This window comes from Tamandua tetradactyla, chromosome 2 (assembly GCF_023851605.1).
Source record: "Tamandua tetradactyla isolate mTamTet1 chromosome 2, mTamTet1.pri, whole genome shotgun sequence".
NCBI lineage: Eukaryota > Metazoa > Chordata > Mammalia > Pilosa > Myrmecophagidae > Tamandua > Tamandua tetradactyla.
Window position 1 is genome coordinate 197,730,572 of NC_135328.1, and position 25,307 is coordinate 197,755,878.

Genomic DNA, 25,307 nt, shown 5'->3' on the forward strand with positions numbered 1-25,307 from the left:
TTTGTGCTTTTGGTCATGTCTCTACTCTAAGGCAACTATCCAATTCTAGTTTAACCTTTCTGAAAAGCTAATCTTTATTAGCATTGATTAATGTGTAAATATGAAGCAACTAAACAAACTCTTTCTTAAAGATTCAAGTTTGCTGATTGTTATTTCAATCCAAAGATAATTTTTTTCCTGAGAAAAATAATATATTCAATTAGCCTTGGAACAGTGTAGCTATATTTCTTGTTCCTAGGGCTAGGCGGTAAGCACAATCAGAATACCAGCTATTCTAAAATCTAAGGGAGAGCTGACAATATTTGTTGCACTGATTTGTTAAGTGATTTAAAAGTAAAAGAAAAAAGATAAAAGGGCTGACATGATCCTTCTGAAATTTATTCATTTCGGGCAAAAAAGTCTTATATATATCTTTAAACAATTATACTGTCTGACGAAGAATCTGTTTCTGGAAGACAGCGTTCAAATTTGACAACTTTCTATGTGTATTGTGGAATAAAAATATCCCACCTGCCTCCAGTTTTGTCACTTTCTAATCTATTCTCAACACTACTGCCTGAGTAATCTTTATGACACAAACAGTGTTCTCCAAAACTTACCAAAAAAAAAAAAAGTCCTTCAAGAAATGACTTCATGCCTTTTCTAGTCTTTTCTCTCACCACTCTCCCATATCCACATTAGTTTTTAGTCCTACTGAATCACTTAGATTTCCAAAACTATGCCATATTCTCCTAGATCTACCCATCTATGCATTTGTTATTTTCTATGCCTGGAAAATCTTCTTCCCCATATTCCCTAATCTGGCTAAATCCTATTTTTTCAAAACTCAGTTTATGTGTCCTTCCTTGATGTCTACCTTTCTATTTCAGACTGAGTTAGACACCCCTCCCCTGTGCTCTCAAGTCACCTTGAATATACCTCTACATATTGAGGTATGTATCACTTTTATTGTAATTATCTATTTACTCATCTACTCCTACTAGACTGTGTATTCTTTGAAAGGAGAAATTGTCTTTATATCCTCAGCAAGTAACACAGTACTCAGCACAGAGTAAACATTCAATAAATATTTGGGAAAAAAAAAGAGTGGATGGGGCAGAGGTAGAATATGATCTCTTACTTTTCTCAGATAAAGTATTTTTGTAAGTATCCCTTTAGGGTTCTGGAATGCTTATGTTGGGAAATGTGCCAAGTCTGTAGGTAATGAAAACTTATAACAAATCACTGAACAGGTTCATAACAAAATGAAAAGAAAAAGACCGTCATGATTGAGGTTACATATTACTGTAAATTCACTTCCACAGATGCTCATGCCACCATATTTTTTCAATTTATAAAGGGATTTCTTAGAAAAATCCATGAAAGGTCTATAATCAAGAAAATGTGGCTATCTGGGACAAGCAAACACTTCTACTACTCCCCAAACTAAATGAATAACTACAAAAACTTTCCAGTTCCAGTGTTTCTAAGAAACTCAAATGACTGAAGCACATGTTTACAACACCTTTGACTCACAGTTACATTCCTTGAGGCACTATTATTAGCAAAGTACAAGTATGTTTCATGGCCATGTATTATCTACCATATTCTCCACGGTAGTAAGAAGGCCTCTAGATTTTCCTATTTTTCCCATGTTTACCACCTTCTATCAGAAACATGAAAAAAATGAACAAACAACTTTCTCTAAAGAAATCACATTAAACTGTTCAAAAGAACATAGATATACTAAAGGAAATAATATGCTATACAAGAAAGTTTTGTTTTAATAATTTCCTTAATTTTAAGGAAGTCATCCTGAATGACATGATATAAAATTTCAATTATATACTATTTTTATCTGTATAAAAAACATTTACTCTTTCTGCCTCACACTAATTGTTCTACTCTTTGAAAGCTGAAACTATCTTATTTCCCTTTAAGGCAGCTAGGGCAGTGTGCCAACAAAAACTTATTGGATAAATTAATGAATCAGTCAGTCATTAAATGAATCCACCTCCCCACCAACCATTCACCTTTTGGTTAGGGTTAGGGTGTGTGGTAAATATGACCATAAAATATCAAGCCAGACTAACTGGCCTTCACTGTAACCAACAATAAGCCGTAGGCACTGTATACATTATGAAACTAAAACAAGAACTAAAAAAAGCACACATCTCTAGTATAAACCAAGCTCCTCATTCTAGCATGAAAGTTTCTTCTTTGGTGTCACTTTTTTCTTTTATTTTTTTAGAAACACAATTATTATTATTATTTTTTTATTAGAGAAGCTGTGGGTTTACAGAAAAACCATGCATAAAATACATAGTTCACATACTATATTATGCACAACTTGCATGGGTGTGGTACAATTATTACCATATGACCGGCACTCCCACTTTAGAGTATGCACCCAAGGGAATTGAAAACAGGAACTTGAGCAGATATTTGCACACTGATATTCATAATGGCATTATTCATAACTAACAAAAAATGGAAGCATCCCAAGTGCAGAACAACTGATAAATGGATAAATGAAATATGGTATACAAATGCAGTAAATATTACTCGGTTGTAAAAAAGGAATGAAGTCTTGATACATGAAATAAAACAGATGAACCTTGAAGACATCATGTTGAGTGAAATAAGTCAGATACAAAAAGTAGGAATATTGTATGATCTTACTGATATCAAATAATTAGAATAAGCAAATTCATAGAGTCACAATCTAGAAGACAGTTTACTAGCAGATGTGGTGGCGGTAGGGAATAGGGAGTCAATTTTTGGTAAAAGGTTTTGGTAATGGATGGTGGTGAAGACAGCATAACAATTTGAATGTAGTTAAAAGTTCTGAATTAAACATGAATATAACATATTAATTACTAGAATAAAAATCTTTTTTAAAAAATTTATGGAACTGCAGAACACTAAGAGTGAACTCAAAGTTATACCTCTCCTTTCCAGGAAACAGACCGTCTATCGCCCTCTCCTGGGTATTCCACCACAGGATTTAAAGCAGGTAAGCTTTGCACCAGGCCTCCTGCCAGAACTGTTTCTTACACTGCTTTGTCGTCTCAACCTGCTTTTGCCTAGAGGGCAAATTCTGAGGGGCCCTGAGAGGTCTTCCTAATAGGGTCAGCCTTACTCCTAACAAGGCCAGGGACTCACAAAGGCACAAAGAGCACACGGAAGCCTGCACCACTCTGGCCTGGGAAGGGGATGAGGGAGGAGCCAGGAAGGCTGCCAGGAGTTTCTTCAGTGGGTCCCCAAAGCTGCATTTTCTTGACCAGGAACCTGCCCAGCAAATGCAGCTCTTCAACTGTCCTCTAAAGCTAGCTCTGAGGAAGGGTAATGTTTTTCCATTTCCTCCGCTGACATTTGCTAGGTTGGAACAGTGGCTTCCTTCAGGGCTCGGTACCCAACCTTCCGAAGTAATTAATCCAAGGCAATGACCTGCAGTTAGGCCGTGGACCCACTACTCTGTAACCTTCTCACAATTCCCCAAAAACATAATTCTTAAGGCTTCTTGCTACTTAATCCTGTTAATTATTGCACTCTAAATTGAAGTGAAGAGAAAAAAGACTGACCCTGGAAGGAATAATGGTCAAAATAAAGCAGCCAGACCCACCTGTTTTACAGCATCTAAACTCTTTTGGGAGATCAAAGAAGGAAAACAGAAGATATGGAATCATCAAAGGAAACCTAAATATGAAATGCAAAAATGTTTAAATAGTCAGATCAAATATAATACTTAACCTCTTTATGGAGTAGAAAAAAGGAAAGCAGTAGTTACAGATTGCAATTTGATCTGATGCCATTCTGGTTGTCACAGACAACCAAACACTGGTTTGAAAAGGAAAACCACCATCACCACCAATACCACCACTACCATAAAAACAACTTTGCAATGTGTAGAGACTCTTAAGTACCATTCCCACAAGATAGCCCATTGTACTTCCATCACATTCTTTTCAGGGATGTCTACATTATGGTATGTGTGTGTGGTTTTGTCTCGACTGAAGCTTCAAATTGCAATCTTGTAAAAACCATCCCGCCTTTAGGTCAAGTCAAAGCTCTGATCAAGAAAGATAATTTTTAAGCCAGCACAAGAAGCCAATCACGAAGTTTGGTTTAAAATTAATGGTTCCCTGCCTAACGTGTAATGTTTACACTAGCACCATTCTAGTAACTAGAACATTGGTTTATTATCAAGTTCTACATCCCTTTGACTACTCTTTATCTTAATTTGAAACAAAATTAAGGCAAAATGCTTTTCAATGAAAAAAATTTTTTTTCACTTAATATTAAAACATTATAAAATTTCAAGAATCTTAAATTTCTCTTAAAAAATAAAAGTAATGCATAGTTTTAAATAGGAGCATGTTACAAACATTGTACTCTGACACTTTTCTTTTATCAAGGTTATTTCACTACCAAATAGCCAAAAAAAAAAAAAAAAGAAAAGTCTGAAAAAGTAGAATGAAGGGATATTATTTCAAATATTAAAATATAACCATATTCCTTGTTATTTCTCAAATTGGCTAATGAAACTCCTTCCTCAAATCCACTGAAACTGCTGATCCTTTTGCCTGAAAATTGCTTATACATATACCTGCATTGTGCATTCCTTGGTTCATTCAGGTCTCTGTTCAAACGTCCCCTTATCAAAGACAGTTCAGGGCATATTCTCTTTCCTATATCCAAAATACTGACCTTACTCATTTTGACTCTGTGGTTTTGTGGGGCTGAATCATGTCCCCGACAAGAGAATGCTCATGTCTCAACCCCTGGTCCTGGTATAAACCCCTTTTAAAAAGACCTTTGAAGATGTTATTAGTTAAGGCGTTTCCAAACTCAGTGAGGGTGGGCCTTCATCCAATATGGCTGAAATCCTTATAAAGTCCCTTGGTGGGGAGCAAGCTGTCTAGCCCGTGGTTTTCGTTAAGCCAAAAAAAAAAAAAAAGCAATAATAAATACATTGTAGTACTGGTGCAAAAACTGACAGATGGGTCAAAGGAACAGGGCATACAATCAAAAAATATACCTGAGAACATACAAAATGGCACTGAAAAAAAAGATAGCTTGTTAATGACTTAATTTTAATATTTTGTAAGTTATATTTTAGAATTAATTTTGTCAAACATCAAAAGCAAATATAAATTTGCTTGAATTATTATTAAAGTTACAGTAAATCTAGTTTGGTATTAAACAATACTTTACTCATAAGTTTTCTTATTTCTTGATACAACAGATCTATTTCTTCATCTACAACAAATTTCTACAGTTGTATCATATAGGTTATGTATGTCTTTAGTTAAGGTCTGTTCTAGTTTGCTAACGGCCGGAATGCAATATACCAGAAATGGAATGGCTTTTAAAAAGGGAAATTTAATAAGTTGCTAGTTTACAGTTCTAAGGCCAAGAAAATGTCCCAATTAAAACAAGTCTATAGAAATATCCAATCAAAGGCATCCAGGGAATGATACCTTGGTTCAAGAAGGCCAATGAAGTTCAGGGTTTCTCTCTCAAGTGGAAAGGCACACGGCAACATGGTTAGGGTTTCTCTCTCATCCGGAAAGGCATGTGGTGAACACAGTGTCATCTGCCAGCTTTCTCTTCTGGCTTCCTGTTTCATGAAACTCCCAGGGAGGTGCTTTCCTTCTTCATCTCCAAAGCACTAGCTGATGGACTCTCTGCTTCGTGGTGCTGCAGCATTCTCTGCTCTCTCTGAATCTCTTTCATTCTTCAAAATGTTTCCTCTTTTATAGGACTTCAGAAACTAATCAAGACCCACCCAAATGGGTTGGAGGCATGCCTCTACATAATCCAGCTTAATAACCACTCGATTAAATCACACCTCCAGGGAAATGATTTAATTACAGTTTCAAGCATGCAATACTGAATAGGGATTAGAAGAAACCAGCACAAGGTCATTCCCAGGTATTTTATAATTTTGGTTACTATTGTAAATGACTTTCAACCTCATTAGTTTTTCTATGTATAATCTACTATACTAGTGTATTATATTTTGATAATTCATTTTGAACATTTATTTTGTATTTAGCCAGTCATTTTACTAAACTCTTTTTCACTTGATCCTCTTGGAATATTTTTCTAAAGAGATACATATATCTGCTAACATAAGTAAAATTATGTTTTATTCATTATTGGAACCATATTTTTAATTAGTGTTTGTTTTACTGCACTGTCCAGAACTTACAAAATATTATTAAATAAGGGTAACAGTGGACATTCTTATTCTGGGTTCTAGAGGACATTTCCTTAGTACTTCACTGATGAATGTGGTATCTATTGGTTTCAGAAACCTATTCTTTATCATATTAAAGTAGATAAACCTGCTGTAAAAAGAAAAAATGAACTCTGTAGGATATATACAAAATTCACATTATGGGTTGTGATAGTCAAGGGAGGCTTTAACAAATTTTATTTTATTAAATGTGTATTAATGTTACCAATTTTTAAATGAATTTTGTAGGAATGTAGATGCGTGTTATTATCCAAATATGTATTTTTTAATGGGGTAATCCTTTCCACTTCATTCTTTTTTTTAATTGAATAATATAACATATATACAAAGCAAAAAAAGAAAAAACAATAGTTTTCAAAGCACTCTTCAACAAGTAGTTACAGGGACAGATCCCAGAGTTTGTCATGGGATATCATATCATCCTCTCCAATTTTTCCTTCTAGCTGCTTCAGAATGTAGGAGGCTAGAAGGAATGATATTTTGTTTCTTTTTTGTGAAAAATAACATACGTACAAAAAAGCAATAAATTTCAAAGCACAGCACAATTAGTTGTAGACCAGATTTCAGAGTTTGGCATGGGTTACAATTCCACAATTTTAGGTTTTCACTTGTAGCTGCTCTAAGATACTGGAGACTAAAAGAAATATCAGTTTAATGATTCAGCAATCATATTTGTCTATAACTCCATCATCATCTCTGACCTTTCTATCTCACTCTTTAGGGGTATTGGGCTATGGCCATTCCAACTTTTTCACGTTGGAAGGGGCTGTCAATGACGTGGGGTAAGGAGACAGAGCTAGCTCATATTCTGGAGAGGCCGGGCACTGTAGGTTTCAGGATTTATCTAGTCCAGGGACCCATCTGGAGGGTGTAGGTTTCTGGAAAGTTACCCTAGTGCATTGAACCTTTGTACAATCTTATATATTGCCCTAGGTGTTCCTTAGGGTTGGCAGAAATATCATCAAAATACTTAAGAACAGAAATAAATTATCTTATTCCTAGGGTAATAAAAATTTTTATTTATCTGACATCTACAAAAGTAGTATAGTTTTCTTTTCTGACCTACTGATTTATTACTAACTATAAATTTTTTAATATTCTTATATTCTCGAAAGAAATTCCTTTTGGTCATATCTTTAAATATACTGAGATTTGACATTTGTGTTGGTTTGAAAGCATTGTATACCACAGAAAAGCCATGTCGCTTAATCTTGACTAATATTGTAGGGTGGAAACATCTGATTAGATTGTCTCTATGGAGACTGACCCACTCAACTGTAGGTGCGGCCCTTGATTAGATTATCCCATGGAGATGTGACATGCCCAATTGTGGGTGTGGCCTTTCCCTTAGATGAAGATGTGACTCTGCCCATTCAAGGTGGGTCTTGATTAGTCCTTTAAAAGGTGAGATATTTTGGAGAAAACACAGCTGCTTCAGAGCCTACACAGACACAGATTTTTAGAAATGCAGAAGCCCCTGGAGACACCAGGAGTTGAGAGAGCTGGCAGAAGCAAGAAAGGAACCAGAGGTGACAGAGATACAGACATTTCGAGTGCTGACAGAGAAAGCAGATGCTTTTAAACATGGACTTTTTGAGACACAGAGCCCAGGAGACATTGCCATATACCTTCCCATGAGATGCTAAGGAAGCCAGAACCCAGTGTTGTGTCCCAGAGGAGCAAAGTGAAGGTCCACAGATGCTTAGAGAGGAAACCAGTGGCATCATTAGCTGGAAGCAATGGAACTGGGGACAAGGACCAGCAGATGCCAGCCATATGGTTGCCCATGTAAAAGACACTGGTCTTTCCTGATTCAAGGTATCTTTCTCTGGATGCCTTAGTTTGTACATTCTTATGGCCTTAGAACTGTAAACCTGTAACTTAATAAATTCCCTTTTTAAAAGCCATTTCATTTCTGGCAGCATTTAATAAACTAAAACAACATATGAAATGGAAAAACAGCCGCAATAAAACTAGGATGTTGAAAATTTCTAACTATATAGGTATCTACCCTTGAAAAAATCATGGAAACAGAAATAGCAAGATGTTATCAGTAATTACCATGGAGTGGGGGAGAGACTAAGCATGATTTAGAATTTTCTTCTTCATGCCACTTAATATTTTAAAATTTTTCTAAAAGAAATATGCATTGCTTTTGTAATTAGAAAGAAAACATAATAATTTGTTGGGCCAATCTGAAAGTATTTCATATAAACTCTCTATAACTATATTCATTAAATGGGACAGGACAAATGCAATTTTACTTCCGTACTATCTTTATCAGCTTTTGGGTATCAAGATTTTGCGAGCTTTATAAAATGAATGGGCATGTGTACTGGTTTGGAGCTATTATGTACCCCAGAAAAGGCCATGTTCTTGTGGGTGCAGATTTATTGTGTGTGGGACCTTTGGGTTAGATATTTCAATTGAGATACCTTCAGAGAAGGTATCTTCCTTTTGATACCTTAATCTGGACATTTTCATGGCCTTAGACCTATAAAGTTGTAAACTAATAAATCCCCAACACAAGAATGTTTTAGTTTGCTAATGCTGCCAGAATGCAACATTCCAGAAATGGGTTGGCTTCTACAAAGGGGATTTATTTATTTTTGAGTATATATGAAAAATAACATATATACAAAAAAGTAGCAAATTACAAAGCACACCACAACTGGCTGTAGAACAGATTTCAGAGTTTGGTATGGGTTACAAGTCCAAAATTTTAGATTTTTTCCTTCTAGCTGCTCCAAGACACCGGAGACTAAAAGAAATATCAATATGTTTGAGAAGCTGTGCTATATATGTGTAACCTGGTATTTAGAGATAAGAACGAAGCTGATCAGGTGGAGAGTAACGTAATTCAGAATATAGGGATAAGGAAGACATTGTATTTTAGAACTTCAACTACTCTTTGAGACCAAAGGAAGAAAGGTTTATTTTTTTCTGAACCTAAATTTTACGTAGCACATAATCTAACTCAACTTGTCTGGATAGATAATTTAAACAGTCCAAACACAGGGAGCCCAGAAAAGAATGAGGTCCTGTAATCCTGTATAGCTTACATAATGTAATGCCTGGATACATCCAAGAGTACATTAAGAAGATAATCAAAAAGTATTGGTGGATGCATGGGTGGTTCAGTGGTAGAATGTTCACCTTCCATGCAGGAGACCCAGGTTCAATTCTTGGACCATGCACCACCCCCCAAAAAAAGTATTGGCAAAATCCCTCGAAGAATGGAAGAAAAAATATAGAACTTTTAAACTTTACCACTGGGAAAACTCCTGATCCTCTGTCAAACATTAGGGACATCAAAATCAATAAGTCAAGCACTTGATCTTGAGGCTTGCTCTTGTGAAGCTTATTTATATAGTGGAGAAGCTTAGCCTACCTATAGGTTATGCCTTAGAGTTGCTTCCAGAGGACCTCCTTTATTGCTCAGATGTGGCCTCTTTCTCCCTAACCCCAACTATGCAAAAGTGAAATCACTGGCCTCCCACTACATGGGACATGACATTCAGGGGTGAAAGTCTTCCTGGCAACGTGGGATATGACTCCCAGGGATGAGCCTGGCCCTGGCACCATGGGATTGACAATGCTGTCCTGAACTAAAGAGGGAAAAGAAATATAACAAATAAGGTATCAGTGGCTGAGAGAGTTCAAATAGAGTCAAGAGGCTACTCTTACACAAGCTTCAGTTACACATTGCTACCTATCTTAATTTGCTGAACCCCAACCGAAACCATTCCTGCCAACCCTAAAGAATGCCTAGGATTTTATCTGAGATCCTACAAAGGTTCCATGCACTATGGTTACTTTCCAGAAACCTACAACTTCCAGATGGGTTCCTAGACCAGATAAATCTTGAAATGCAGAGGGGCCAGCCTCTCTAGAACATTAACTAGTTCCATCCCCATCCTATATTATCAATAGCCTCTTCCAATATGAAAACGTTAGAATGGGCATAGCCCAAATATCCCTAAAGATTGGGAGAAAGATCAAAGGAGATGGTGGAGTTATACACAGAAGGTAGGGATTAACAAATGTGTATGATTGCCGAATCATTATATTGATATTTCTTTTAGTCTCTATGTTAGTTTGTTGGCTGCTAGAATGTGATATAACAGAACTGGAATGGCTTTTACAAAAGGGGAATCTAATAAGTTACAAGTTTACAGTTTGAAGCCTATAAAAATATCCAACTAAGGTTATCCAGGGAAAGATACCTTAATTCAAGGAAGGCCAATGGGTCTGGAATAGCTCTATCAGCTGGGAAATCACGTGGCTGGCACCTGCTGGTCCCTTGCTCCTGAGCTCTGTTGCTTTCAGCCTCTAGTCCTGTGCGGATTCCTCACTGGGGAATGGCTTTCATCTCTTGGCTTCCCTCTCTCCAGGTTCTGGCTTGCTTAACATCTCATGGCAATGTCTGCTAGGCTCCAAGCATCTCCAAACATTTGTGTCTTTGTGCTCCATGTGTTGACATCTGTGTCAGCTCTGCTCTGAAGTTTCTGTTGGCTCTGGTGTTTCTTTAGGCTCTTTCGTTTCTGACTCTCTAAAATGTTTCCTTTTTAAAAGGATTCCAGTAAACCTGACCCACCAGGAATGGATAGCATCACATCTCCCTCTAATCAAAGGTACACCTATAATTGGGTGAGCCACATCGCCACAGAGATGATCTAATCAAAGGCTTCTATATTCAATATTGAATCAGGATTAAAAAAAAAAGGGTTGCTCCCACAAGATTGGATCAGCATTAAAACATGGCTTTTCTAGGATACATAATGCTTTCAATCCAGCACAGTTTAGTGTCTTAGAGCAGCTGGTAGTAAAAACCTAAAACTGCGGAATTGTATCCCTTACCAAACTCTGAAATCTGTTCTCCAACTAACTGTTGTGGTTTGCTTTGAAATTTATTGCATTTTTGTATATATGTTATTTTTCACAAAAAAGAAAAAAATGATTGTGATAAATGTACAGCTATATGATGATATTTTGAACCACTGATTGTACACTTTGGATGATTACATGGCATGTAAATATCTACAAATAAAATTGCATTAAAATAAAAAAATGAAACATCAATGTATTGATTCAGCAGTCATACTCATTTGTTAAATTCTATCTTTTCTGTTATAACTCCACCTTCTCCTTCGATATTTCTTCCATTTGGGCTATGCCCATTCTAACTTTTTCATGTTGGAAAGGACTGTTGATAATATGGGAAAGGGGGTAGAACTAGTTGATGTTCTGGAGAGGCTGGGCCCTCTAGGTTTTAGGACTTATCTGGCTTAGGAATCCAACTGGAGGGTTTCTGGAAGGTAATCATGGTGCATGAAATCTTTGTAGAATCTCAGAAAAAGCCATAGGTGTTCTTTAGGGTTGGCAGGAATGTTATAAAAGGAATTTATTGTTATAAGTTTATAGTTCTAAGGCCACAAAAATGACCAGTTAAGGCATCCAGAATACCTCTGTCAGCTGGGAAGGCATGTGACTGGCATCTGCTGGTCCTTTGGCTTTTGGTTTCAAACAGCTTCCCCAGGGGTGTTTCTTTCTGTATCTCCAAATGGCTCTATATCAGCTCTGGGCTTTTTCCAAAATGGTTTTCCTCTTAGAGGACTCCAGTAAGTGGATTAACACACATCTTAAATGGATAGAGTCACATCTCCGTGGAAACCACCTAATCAAGAGGTCCTATCCTACAATATTCAATCAAGATTATAGAATATGGTTGCCTTCACAAGACGGGATCAGGATTGAAAGAACATGGCTTTTCTGGGGTACATAACAGTTTCAAATCAGAGCAAACAGCCAACCCATTTGTGTTATATTGGATTCTGGCAGCTTTAACAAACCAAAAGAGCATATTTTCTACCTTTTTCTCTCTTTTAGAGAATGCTGGACATAGATTGTAACTACCCGCTTCTTCAAAATATGGATGAAATTGCCCATAAAACCCACTGTGCCTAAATACATTTTAACATTCCTTCCATGACTATTAGTCTATATGGGGTTTTAAATTTCTTGAGTCAAGTTAATAAATTATGTTTTCTTGAAAAATTATCCTTTTCATCAGGAATTCAACAAAGGTGCCAAGGTATATATCCAAAAATTAACTTGAAAGTACCATTCACCTAAACATAAACCTAAAACTATAAAACATATTGAAGAATGGTGGCTCAGTGGCAGAGTTCTCACCTGCCATGCCAGAGACCTAGGTTTGATTCCTGGAGCCGGCCCATGAAAAAAACAAAAAACCATTTTGAAGAAAACACAGAAAAACCTTTGTGACTTTGGGGTAAAGAAAGATTTCTTAGGACACAAAAAGAAATAAAAATAAAAGAAAAAGAACTGCTTAAGTTGGGTTTCACCAAATTAAAAACTTCTAGTATACACATGAAAAGACAAGTCCTAGGCCAGTAGAAAACATTAAGAACTTGTATGCAAACTAGATCAAGAACTCTCACAACTCAATAATAAGAAAATAACCACTCAATTTTTAAAAAGGGCAATATTTGAATACACACTTCATCAAATAAAAGAAGGCAGGTAAGCACATGAAAAATTGCTCAACATCATTAGTTAGTAGGTAAACACAAGTTAAAACCACAATGAGATACCACTACACACATAGCAGAACAGCTGCAAAAGTGATAATACCAAAGTCTAACAAGTATGTGGAGCAACTGGAACCTTCATACACTGCTGCTGGGAACGTGAGATGGTTCAGCCACTTTGAAAAATAGTTTGTCAGTTTCTTATTAAGTTAAACACACACTTATCATATAGTCCAGCAACCCTATTACTAGATATTCACCTAAGAGAAATGAAAACAGATATCTATAAAAAAATTTATATAAATATTTGGAGCAGCTTTATTTATAATAATCAAAAAGTGAAAACAACCCCATATCCATCACCTGATGAATGGATAAACTGTAATAAAAAGAAATTAACTATTGACATATGTACCAATATGGACAAATCTCAACAGGATTATGTTAAGTGAAAAAAAATACTTTTCTAATACTGTACATACTGCATAATTCCACCCATTATATAATAATCTGTAAAACTCAAAATTATAGCCCAGAATGTCAGCATCACTCTGACAGGTCTGGATTACGACTACTATTCCTCAACTTTCTCTTTTGATAGAAGAATTGTAAGTCATCTCTGTTCTTCAACTTCATAGAAACTGGTGTTCTATGCACTATATTTATTTCCCTTAAGACTGATGGAAGACACTTGATATATATTTACAATAATGTATATTAAATCCTTATTAAAAAATCACAGGAAAAATTTTAATTTCAGAGGAATTATCTCCCACACCCTAAGGAACTCAAAATTAATTAAGTTCATATTTTATCCTTCATTCTTAAAGAGGAGGGAGGGAAGGACTGAAAGGCTGCATTGTTCACACATTTTGAGTTTCAAGTGATAACATGACAATATTGCAATTTTTTCCCCATGAAATTTGAAGTGTATTACTTTTAAGCATGGCTCCTTAACAAGTGTCCTTGAACAGCTAGAAAATAAAACCTCTTCACTACATAAAAATGATTTATGAATTCAGATACAAAGTGGGAGCAAGAAAATTACTGACTTTGCTTGTTTAGGATATATCTTCTGTTTTCTACCTTAACAAACTGCTCTTATATTTCCTGCATGATACAAATTTTAATCTGAAGGAGATATTACCTTGCCAATCTGTTCTTAAAATAACAATATACATGAATAAAATCTTTGCAACTAGCTTTAAATTTAGGATTTATGCTAATAATCCACATCTCCATAAATTATCAAATATACACCAAAAAACATTTTTTCACCAAATTATGTCAACTTCTGTAGAAAGGAGGGTATATAGAAACCTAATATACAGAAGATTTAAAACTTTTCAGGAAGGCAGTTAGTATACAGATTCTCCTTTACCCCCCAAACCTTTTAAGAAGTAAGTCACAATTCAGCACCTTTTAACAAATGGTAAGTCAGGACTTCAGCCTTCTTTACTCTAACACACTATGGGGAAACTGGCTGTTAACCCAACAACTGAGAAGGGAGGAAGAAAGCAAGTAGAAGCAGGTAACAGCCACTCTTAAAAGCAGGGAGGTGTGACGCATCACAGTACCACATTCTGGACCTTTCCTTCACCCAGTACTACAGCCGCTGCTTTCATTTGTTTGTTTTTAAATGGGTAGCATATACCAATATAAGTTAACAATCAATATTTTCATTGTATTTTATCCTTTATGTATGAAACTGGGGGTGAAAGAGGAGGGGATTCCAAAAAGGAGAAACAGGATAACAGCTGTTTGATTCCTTTATCACCCTCCCTACTCCATGACCTTGAATATCTGCCCCACACCAACTGTAGCAAACTCCTGGAGGTCTGTTTTCTGGAAGGGGTAAAACAATGGTCTCTGGTCTGGGGACACAAAAGACAATTGACAGTGGGGATATAGTACTAAAAACTGGGAGGAATTAAGTGAACATAAGCAAAACTGAGGCTGAATGCAGCAACCCCAAGTCCTCTTCAATACTTACCAGGCAGACACTGGAAGATTCTGCTCCTCAGACCCTCAGACCCAAAAGTGGCCAGCCATGCCCACACATTCAAAGCTTTAAAGTGGCTATTTAGTCCTCACTCTTAATCATAAACAGGTAATTATTACTAGACATCAGAGGAAAGCCCTAAAAGCAACTTTAAGGAAACAGAGATTATGCAGGACAAAGATTACATGTTAAAACAATAAAGGTATTAAGAAAAGAAACATTCAGAGAATTAAAAAGACCTAGAAATTTAAAACATAATAGTAGAAAATAAAAATTTAACAGAGGTAAAACTGAAGAAATTTTCCAGGAGGTGGTATTAAAGGAAAAAGAGGGAAAATAAAAGTCCAGAAAATTAGAAGGTTCAACATCAAAAAGTAGTCAAGAAAGAGGAAGACATCAGATTTAGGAAACAAGAGTGCCAACATAGGAGAGAAGAGTCTCTAGGAGAATGGAGAAGGAATATCCCAGACATATGCCACACATAGAGGCTTCCTGACCAGATTTGAGCAGTGTCTCAAGAGACAAACTGAAGGCTGTCACTGCCAATATCTCTGCTGCCACTTATCCTGTTTTTTTTTTTAAAGCTAAACACAGAGTACCCAAGTGAGTCTGGCCCTAAGTTTGTCTTGGTCAAATGCTGATGCATTTCTTATACATATTCAGTGCCTAATGAACTCAAGATATCCATTTCATCCCACAGAAATGTTCTGTCTTTTTCTCTCACTTTTCTTATTGCATAAAATAACATATATATAAAGCAAAGAACGAAAAAAGCTACAGCTTTTCAAAGCACTCTTCAACAAGTAGTTACAGGACAGATCCGAGAGCACAGAAATGTTCTTCAACCTATTATTCCTCAAAGCTATAGTTAAGCCATGATCAATTTTGGAAAAAAACCCACTTCCTCTTTGTGTATTTCTGCCAAATACCAAAGAGTTGGTCCATAATAGAGCCCCGCCCAAAATAATTTCCAGGTCTAAATCATGACTTTGCCCATGACTTCTAAAGTTGCTCTGTGAAACTCAGGAAACTGAAGTCAATGTGGTCCATGGAATCAATCCCTGGGGGTCCCTGAGAACCTTTCAGGAGTTCAAGGTGTAAAACTACATACACCATGATAATAGTAAAAAATAATTTGCCTTTTTCACTGTGCTGACACTTGCAGTGATGGAGCAAAAGCAACAGTGAGTAAAACTGCCAGCACTAATTCAGGTAGTGGCAACAAACTATTAGGAATGATTGTGTTCTTAACCAGGGCACAATTACAATTAAAAAGAAATAAAGATTTATTTTAGAATGTACTTGAGGAAGCAGAAAAATTTCAACTTAATACATTTCTACTCTGCTGCAATGTAACAGCATCTGTTCCTTTTCATTTCTGAGTAGTACTCCATTGTATTAATGCCACAGTTTGTTTATCTACACTGCTGCTGGTGGTCACTTGGAGTGTTTACAGATGTTATGAAAAACACTCTATCAACATATGTGTACAACTTTTTTTTTCTTTTTTTACATGGGCAGGCACTGGGAATCGAACCCGGGTCCTCTGGCATGGCAGACAAGGGTCCTTGTCTGCTGAGCCACCGTGGCCCGCCCTACAAGACTTTTTGTAGATATGTTTTTATTTCTCTTTGGTTAAATATCTCTGATGGGTCAAAGAGTAGAACTATGTTAAAAGTTTAAAATTTATAAGAAAAATGCCATTTTTTTTTCCCCAGAGTGGCTGAACCATTTTATATTCCCACCAGCAATGTAAGAGAGCTCTGTTTACTCCACATTCTTGCCAATAATTGCTGAGATTAGTCTTTTAAAAATTTAGCCATTCCAGTAGGTGGTAAGTGGTATCTCACTTTGATTTTATTTATTTATTTTTCACTTTGATTTTAATTTGCATTTCCCTAATGACTCATATAGCTTTCCATGTGAAGTGTCTGTTCAAGACATTTGCTCATATTTTTACTGGGTTGTCTGTCTTTTCATTCTCAGGTTGAAAAGGTTCTTTAATACTCTGGATTTAAAATCCTCTGTCAGAAACACACACACACACACACACAGTTTTCAGTTTGTGGTTTACTGATTCTCAATGGTAGCTATTGATGAACATAAGTTTTAAATTTTGATCAAGTCTAGTTAATCATTTGTTAACTTTAGGATTACTGCAAAGAGTATCTTTTCTAAGAAATTTGTTCCTACTCCAGAGTGTAAAGATAGTCTATGTTTTCCTTCGAAAGTCTTCCAGTTTTAGCTTTTACATTTAGTTCTATGACATCTTGAATGAATTTTTGTGTATGGTGTCATATAACGAATTAAGGTTTATTTTTATCCCATATGGGCATCCAGCTGTCTAAGTACTTTTAAAAAAACAAACAAAAAAGCTTTATTTGACAAAAGACAAAGACAAAAGTTATTTACAGTATTTTTTTTGTTCAAATAATTCAACAGGACAACTGTGCCTCTCCTCAAGGTTTATCTCACAACCGAACCCAAACAGAGGCTACCCTACACCAGTTACCCGTTTCATGCAAGGGCAGAATGCCAACCAGAATTCAGTAACACGGCTTCCCCACCCAGCATTTCCACTGCTCAGTACACTGTAGGAAGGGGAATTCCTACCCCAACCCCACACACTGAATCTCCTGCTATCAGCATACTGCAACAGTCACACAAGACCTGGGCTTATAGATGTGGAAGAAGCTGGGCAAATGGCAGCTTCAACTAAACCTGAAGCTCCATGTTTTATTTTCTCTGCTGGGCCTCAGCAGGATGAGGATCCCTGATACCCCTGGGGCACACAGGAGAGGGCACAGGAGGAAGAGGCCGAGGGTGACAAAACAGAGCCTAAGAAACTTGCCCACTCTGGGAGAGAAAAACTCGCTCTTCCAATAACTAACCCCCCACAACAGATGAGCCAAGCCACTCAGGGAAAGGGGTGAGTCTTCCTGAGGGCTTAAAGTACCATTTTTTTTTAAATGCAATTTTATTGAGATATAGTCATATGGCATACAAATCATCTAAAGTATACAATCGATGGCTCACAGCATCATCACATAGTTGTGCATACAACCCCACGATCAATCTTAGAACATTTTCATTACTCCAGAACAGAAATAAAAATAAAAGAAAACCCAACTCCTCCCATACCTCTTATGCCCCCTATTATTGGCCCATAGTACTGGTATGGTACACTGATTACTTTTGATGAAAGAATATTAAAATATTACTTTTAGAAAAATCAGAGAGGATTGTATAGTAGCCCAGGACGAACTCTGGGATCTGTCCTATAACTATTTGTGGAGGAGTGCTTTGAAAACTATTGCTTTTTTCTTTCTTTGCTTTGTATATATGTTATATTATACAATAAAAAAAGTTTCAAAAAAAATTAGGCCTAAAAGTCACCCCCAGAGAACCTCTGTTGTTGCTCAGATGTGGCCTCTCTCTCTTTCTCTCAGCCAACAGGGCAAGCGAACTCACTGCCCGCCCCCTCTACGTGGAACATGACTCCCAGGGGTGGAAACCTTCCTGGCAATGTGAGACAGAAATCCTGGGATGAGCTGGAACTCAGCATCGAGGGACTGAGAAAATCTTCTTAACCAAAAAGGGGACAAGACAAAATAATGAGAAATGAGATAAAATAATGAGAAATGAGACAAAATAAAGTGTCAGTGGCTGAGAGATTTCAGAGCTGACAGGTTATCCTGGAGATTATTCTTAAACATTATATAGATAACCCCTTTTTAGTTTATGGTGTATTACAGTGGCTAGAGGGAAGTACCTGGAACTTGAGAGCTGTGTTCCAATAGCCATGTTTCTTGAAGATGAGTGTAATGATAAAGCTTTTGCAATATGATTGTGTGATTGTGAAAACCTAGTGTCTGATGCTCCTTTTATCTATGGTATGGACAAATCAGTAAAAAACATGGATAAAAAATAAGCAAATAATAGGAGGAACAAAGGTTAAAATACATTGGGTAGATGGAAATACTAGTGGTAAATAAGAGGGAGGGATAAGGGTATGGCATGTAAAGAGTTCTTTCTTTTTTCCTTCTTTTGTTGGAGATATGCAAATGTTTAAAAAAATGATCACGGTGATGAATACACAACTATGTGATGATATTGTGAGTCACTGATTATAACTATGTCAAGAATGTTTGTATGTTTAATTGTTGTTTACAATAAAAATATTTTTTAAAAAATTACTGTTAGGTGTAGAAAAAAAAACCACTACTGTTGTAGTCCATAGTTTGCCACAGGGACATTTTCCCCATACACTTCTCTATTATTTGTTTCTATTTTCATACATTTGTTCTAGTTCATGAAATAAATTTTAAAATATTTATACACTAAATCAGAGTCATTGTCCACCCTAAGATTCATTGTGTTATACATTCTCACATTTTAACCTCCAATTTTCCTTCTGGTGATATACATTATTCTAAACTTCCTCTTTCCACCACATTCACACACTATTCAGAACTGTTAATTATTCTCACAATAACATGAGCACCATTTAAAAAAATGACTTTCCTTTCTCTGAGAAACTGTTTTGGTGCCTTTGTTGAAAATCAATTGACTATATATAACAGTGCAGGACTAAATCTGGACACGGTTTACTGTTCCACTGATGCATTTATCCATCCTTACATCACTATGACACTGTACTTTTAAACTTTATAGAAAGTCTTAAAGTTAGGTAATGTGAATATGCCAGTTTTGTTCTTCTTTTTCAAGACTGTTTTAGATATGAAAGGTCCTTTACATTTCCATGCACATTTTAGAAACAGCTTGTCGATTTCTATGAAAAAGCCTTGTGTGATTATGATTGGGGTTGTGTTTAATCTATAAATCAACTTCAGAAGGATGGATATTATTTTTTTAACATTTGTTCCCCCCTATTATTTATTTTTATTCCATATGTTTTACTCGTCTGTTGACAAGGTAGATAAAAGGTGCATCAGACATAAGGTTTTCAAAATCACACAGTCACATTATGAAAGCTTAGAACTCATATCTTAATATCAAAACTTCCATTCATTAAGGTCTTCTTTAATTTACCTCAAAAATGTTTATACATTACAGTAAAGAAACCACATGTATTTTTGTTAAATTTATTGCTGTTTTAGATTTTCTGACATATTGGAAATAAAACTGCTTGTTTAATTTCATATTCCTGAAATGCAATTGACTATTTTCTTAATTTTGCATTTTAAATATGAATATGTGCATATTTCTTTTTACAGTTATACATTTTCTAGTCTGTTTTAGACAACAGCATTTAATAGTTTTTAATCCATTAAGAGATGCTTTCAATTTGAAACATTTTGTGAATATGTATATAAAAAATAACCCAATGTATGACTGATCTGACAGCTGTTTAAGATCAATAAAGGCTTATTTTTGAATATTCAGGTAGTAGGGAGGGAACAAACCAACCTCTCCACACTGTCTTGCTGCTGACCTGTTTTTGCAGTGGTATCATACTGGTTGTGGAGGGAATGCATGTGCCTTCAGCCTCTCTTTAAGATCAGATACCACAATCAACATAAAGGGAAGGGAAGATGAAAAAGGGGAGTGGGCAAGGGTTGAATGTCAGCAACTGACTTTTATATATTGATTTTACAGCCCAAGACAGTGATAATCTTATTTATTATTTTCAGGGTTTTTTTGTTTGTTTGTTATTGATTTCTTAAGCTTTCCACAAACAATCATGTCATCTATGAGTAGGACAGTTTTATTTCTTACTTTCCAATCTGGATGCCTTTCTATTATTTTATTTTACAGTACTGATGAGGACCTTCAATAGTATTGAAAAAACTGTTCTGAGACAACATCTTTGCCTTGTTTCCAATTTTAGGGGAAAAGAGCTCAGTGTTGTACCATTCAATAGATGAAAGCTTTAGCTTTTTCTGTGTGTGTGTGTGTGTGTGTGTTTTTTACCAGATTGAGGAAGCAGTTTTCTATTCACGGTTTGCTGAGGGTTCATCATGAATGAATGCTGAAGTTTGTCAAATTCAAAAAGGTGATTTTTCTACATCTATTGAGATGATCATATTTTTCTCCATCATTATGTTAATCTGATGGGTTACAACGATTGATTTTTTTTCCCCCAGATTTACCCAAATTTTACAGTTTATCTACTGATGGACACTTAGGTTGTTTCCAGGTTAGGGCTATTACAAATAAGGCTGCTATAAGCATTCATGTGCAAGTCTTTTGTGGACATATGGTTTTGTTTTTATTGGGTACATACCTAAGAATGGTGGGGTTGTATGGTAGGTTTTATTCAGCTTTTTAAGAAGCTACCAAAATGGGTTTCTAGAATGATTGGATTATTTGCTTGTTTTGCAGCATGACCTGCTTAGAGCCTCAAACCAACAGATTTTTAATACTTCAGGAATTTATTACTGTAGGTCTAGGACCTAAGCACATTTTAACTGTGATTTCTGATTCAGAATCTCTCATAAGACTGCATTCAAGATGTTGTTTGGGGCTGTAGTGTCATCTCAAGGTTCAACTGGGGAAGGACCCACTTCCAAGCTCATATGGTTGTTAGCAGAATTCAGTGTCTTGCTATTTATAGGACTGAAAGCCTCAGTTTCTTGCTGGCTGTCAGCTGGAGGCCTTGCCACATAAGCCTTTCTGCAAGGCAACATACAACATAGCAGCTTGCTTCATCAAGGCCAGCAAGGGAGAGTCAGTTAACAAGATGGAAGTTACTGTAGATTTAGAATCACCTATAGCATAATCATATAAGTGTTACCCCATCACCTTTGTCATATGCTATTGGTTAGAAGGGAGTAATGGATCTCATCCATACTCAAGTAGAAGGGATTACACAAGAGAATGACTATAAAAGGTAGAAATAATTGGGGGCCTTCTTAGAGCCTAGTCAATATAGTTATACCGTTTTACTCTCCTATCAGCAATAGGGAATTAGTTTGTCTTGTAATATCTTTGTTAGGTTTTGGTGTCATGATACACTGGCTTAATAAAGCAAATAGGTAAAAATTTTATCTGCAATTTTCTAAAGAGTTTACGTAAGACTGGTATAGTTTTACCTTTAAATATTTGATAGAATTCACCTCTAAAATCATGTCTTAGTTTGCTCACACTGCCAGTATGCAATACACCAGATATGGATCAGTTTTTATAAAGCGGATTTATTAAGTTACAAGTTTACAGTTCTAAGACCTTACAAATGTCCAAACTAAAGCATCCACAGAAAAATATCTTGACTTTGAAGAAAGAGCTGGATGGCATCCAGGTTTCCTCTGTCACACGGGATGGCATGTGGCTAGTGTCTGCTGGTCTATTTCAGCTGCTCCAGGGCAAATTCTGAAGTTCATTGCTTAGTTTCCCTTCACTTTCTCCAGGTTCTGGGTTGCTTAGCATTTCATGGAAAGGCACATGGCAATGTTTGCTGGCCTCTAGTTCCTGTCTAGCTTCTGTTGGCTCTCTCAGCTACTGGTGCTTCCTGGAGCTTCTGTACTTCCCAAGTCTGTGTCTCTGTCATTTCTGAGGTACTTCCAAAATGTCTTCCCTTTTAAAGGACTCAGTAAACTAATCAAGCCCCCCCTACAAGGGTGGAGTCACATCTCCAGCTAATCAACAGGTCACACCCACAATCTGATATGCCACACCTCCATGGAAATAATCTAATCAAAGTCTCTACCACCACCCCTTCCCTACCCCGCAAGCAATAGGTCTGTCCCCATAAGACTGGATTAGGAAAGAACATGGCTTTTCTGGGGTACACAACTGTTTCAAACTAGTACAAACCATTAGAGTTTATAGTATTTTATTTTGGAAAAAATTTTTGGTAAACAATTTTAGTTTCTGGTAGCTACAGGACTATTCAGATTTTTTACTTCATCTTTTTGTGTCAATTTTGTAAATTATGTTTTGCAAGGAATATGTTCATTTCATCTAGGTCACTGAATTTATTGGAATAAAATGGTGTATAATTTTCTACATGGGCAGGCAACGGGAAACAAACCAGGGTCTCTGGCATGGCAGGCAAGAACTCTGCCACTGAGCCACCTTTGCCCACCCTTTCTTTATTCTGTTGATATCTATAGGATCTGCAGTAGTATTCTTTTTTTTTTCTATTACTGGTAATCTAAGTTTAATCCTTTTTTTTTGACCAGTCTTTCTATGGTTTTCCCCTCTCCCCACCACAATTTTCTTAATCTTTTCAAAGAGCCAACTTTTGGCTTTATTAATTTATTGAACTGTTTGTTATCTATTGCATTGACTTCTTGCTTTTTCTGTATAATTTATTTACTGCTAGTTATTTTTGGTTTAGGTTGCTCTTATTTTTCCTACCGTAACGTGGAAATTTCAGATCAATGACTTTCTTCCTTTCTTATAAAAATGTTTAAAGCTATGAACTTCCTCCTAAGTAAAGATTTGGTTGAATCCTATAAATTTTGCTATATTGTGTTTTCATTAATAACATTTCATTATTAATTTCATTAATAATTCAGGTAAAAATATTTTTGAAATCGCCTTGCTATTTCTCCTTTGATTCATGGGTTATTCAGAAGTATGTTTTTTAGTTTATAGTTATTTAGGGTCTTTCTAGAAACCTCATTGTTAATTATTTCTAATTTAATACCACTTGGTCAGATAAAATATTCATAAAGATTTTAATCTTCTGAGATGTATTATGATTTTTTAATGGCCCCATATATGATCTAGCTCCATGAACATTCTTTGTGTACTTTGAAAACAATATAAATTCTACAGTTGTTGGATTATATGAATGTCAAGGTAGTTGGTGCTGCTCAGACTTTCTACATTTTTAATAATCTTTTATGTACTTATAACAGTAACAGAGACAAGGGTTATTAGACAAGTCTCTAACAGTTGTATGTTTACTTATTTATCTCTTTAATTCTGTCAGTTATTGTTTCAATTATCTTGAATATTTGCACTTTTCAGCTTTAGCATTTTCATTTGGTTCTTTTTTATAACTCTCAGCTACTAGTTACAATCTGTTCATTCATTGAGAGTACGTTTGCTTAAGACATTTAACATATTTAAAATAACTTTAAAGCTTTAAACTTCTTTCATAATTGTAATCTCTATTTGCAATATATTGCAATATCGGGGTCAATTTATAGCGACTGCTTTTTCTTAAGTATAGGTCACAATTCCTATTTTTTCATATGTTCAGTGACTTTAAAAATTGCATGTTAGCATTATAAATATGTTGTCAAGTCTGTGGATCATGTTACGTTCCTCGAAAGGGGAACTTTTTATTCTAGCAAATAGTTAAATCGGCTGGACTTAAACTGCAAACTTTGCCTCCCTGAGGGTGAAGAGCAATTGAAATTGTCTCTCAATTCTTTCAGTGTCATGCTTATGTTTTTCCTCTGGGGCCCCCGGGACTTTCTTCATGCATGTATAGATCAGTGGTTCACCAAAGTATTGGGAGAAGTTCATGGGCAGATTTTAGGGCACCATACCCGCCTGTGTGGCTCGCCTATTCCAGGATTGCCCTTACAATTTCCCAGCACTCTGCCACCCCAAACACTGTCTTCTAGCACCTCAATCCAATAAGGCTGCGGCTTCCTGGTGCCACTCAAATACGGGCTGGGGAATGCCTTCAGACAAAGAGCCTCAAACTCACAAACCTCACTTGCCATCTTTCAAGCCTTCTTTTCACTTTAGTTTCTGCCTACTTTTGGTCACTTTCCAGTCAATGCCTTCGAATAGTTTTCCTTCTTTTTAAAAACTATTTTGGTCATTTTTCTTGAGGCCCCAGATCCAGATGTGCCTAAAGCCTACCTTAACTCTGGACTTTAAAGTTTTTGTGAGTCAGTAAGTTCCTTGTTTATGATAAAAAACAAAAACCAAAAACTATTTTGTCCAAATTTTATGACTATTATCTGGAAGTCTGAATTTTATTTTATATCTATATTCATCTATATTTAAGATATATACACAAATAGCAAATATAAAAGGCAAGAGGATTATTAATACAAAAATTAGGAGGGGAAGGGGCAGAAGAGAGAACGATGTGACAGGTGAAGTGAGACGGTGGATTTGTACTATGGTCCATTTATCTGGTCATTTGTTCTTTTTCTTATTAACCTTTAAACTACATAGATGTTTTATATATACTTCTCTATGTATGTTTTACAACATAACAAAACAATTTTTTAAAGAACTGTCACATTCTTCTAGCTTGGTCAAATCTCCTTACAAAAAGAAATATTCCCACACTAAGCTCCCAGCTCATCATTCTCTAGGTCCTGAATTGATTGGCTTCTCTCAAATGGGTCAGTCCCACAACTAAGTCTGCATCCCCTGAACTCCTTCCTAATCCTCTTTGCTACGTTTTGGTTCTCTTACCCACACCTCTGTTTTCTTACCAAACTGTTCATATGGGAAAGGTCCCAGAGAACTTCTGTCCCTCCCAATGGAATGTGATGGGTAAAAATCCCTCACTTACTTTCAACCATTTCACATTCATAATTCCTTTCTTTGTCTAATGGCAATGAGT

At 36.1% G+C, this 25,307-nt stretch overlaps 1 protein-coding gene across 15 annotated transcripts in view; it reads right to left on the minus strand.

Annotated features, from left to right (window-relative positions):
- Positions 1 to 25,307, minus strand: part of PHACTR4 (phosphatase and actin regulator 4) — a 143,424-nt gene that overhangs the window by 52,713 nt on the left and 65,404 nt on the right. For 3 of the 15 annotated variants that reach the window (XM_077150614.1, XM_077150611.1, XM_077150623.1), the window contains one exon: positions 3,605 to 3,678. The exons of 11 other annotated variants lie outside the window; for them this stretch is intronic. In XM_077150614.1, the coding sequence (XP_077006729.1) occupies positions 3,605 to 3,668 (64 nt within the window). In that variant the 5' untranslated portion in view covers positions 3,669 to 3,678. Of the gene's footprint in view, positions 1 to 3,604; positions 3,679 to 25,307 lie in introns of those variants that run through there. One more of the 15 variants, XM_077150624.1, reaches the window with a different exon arrangement.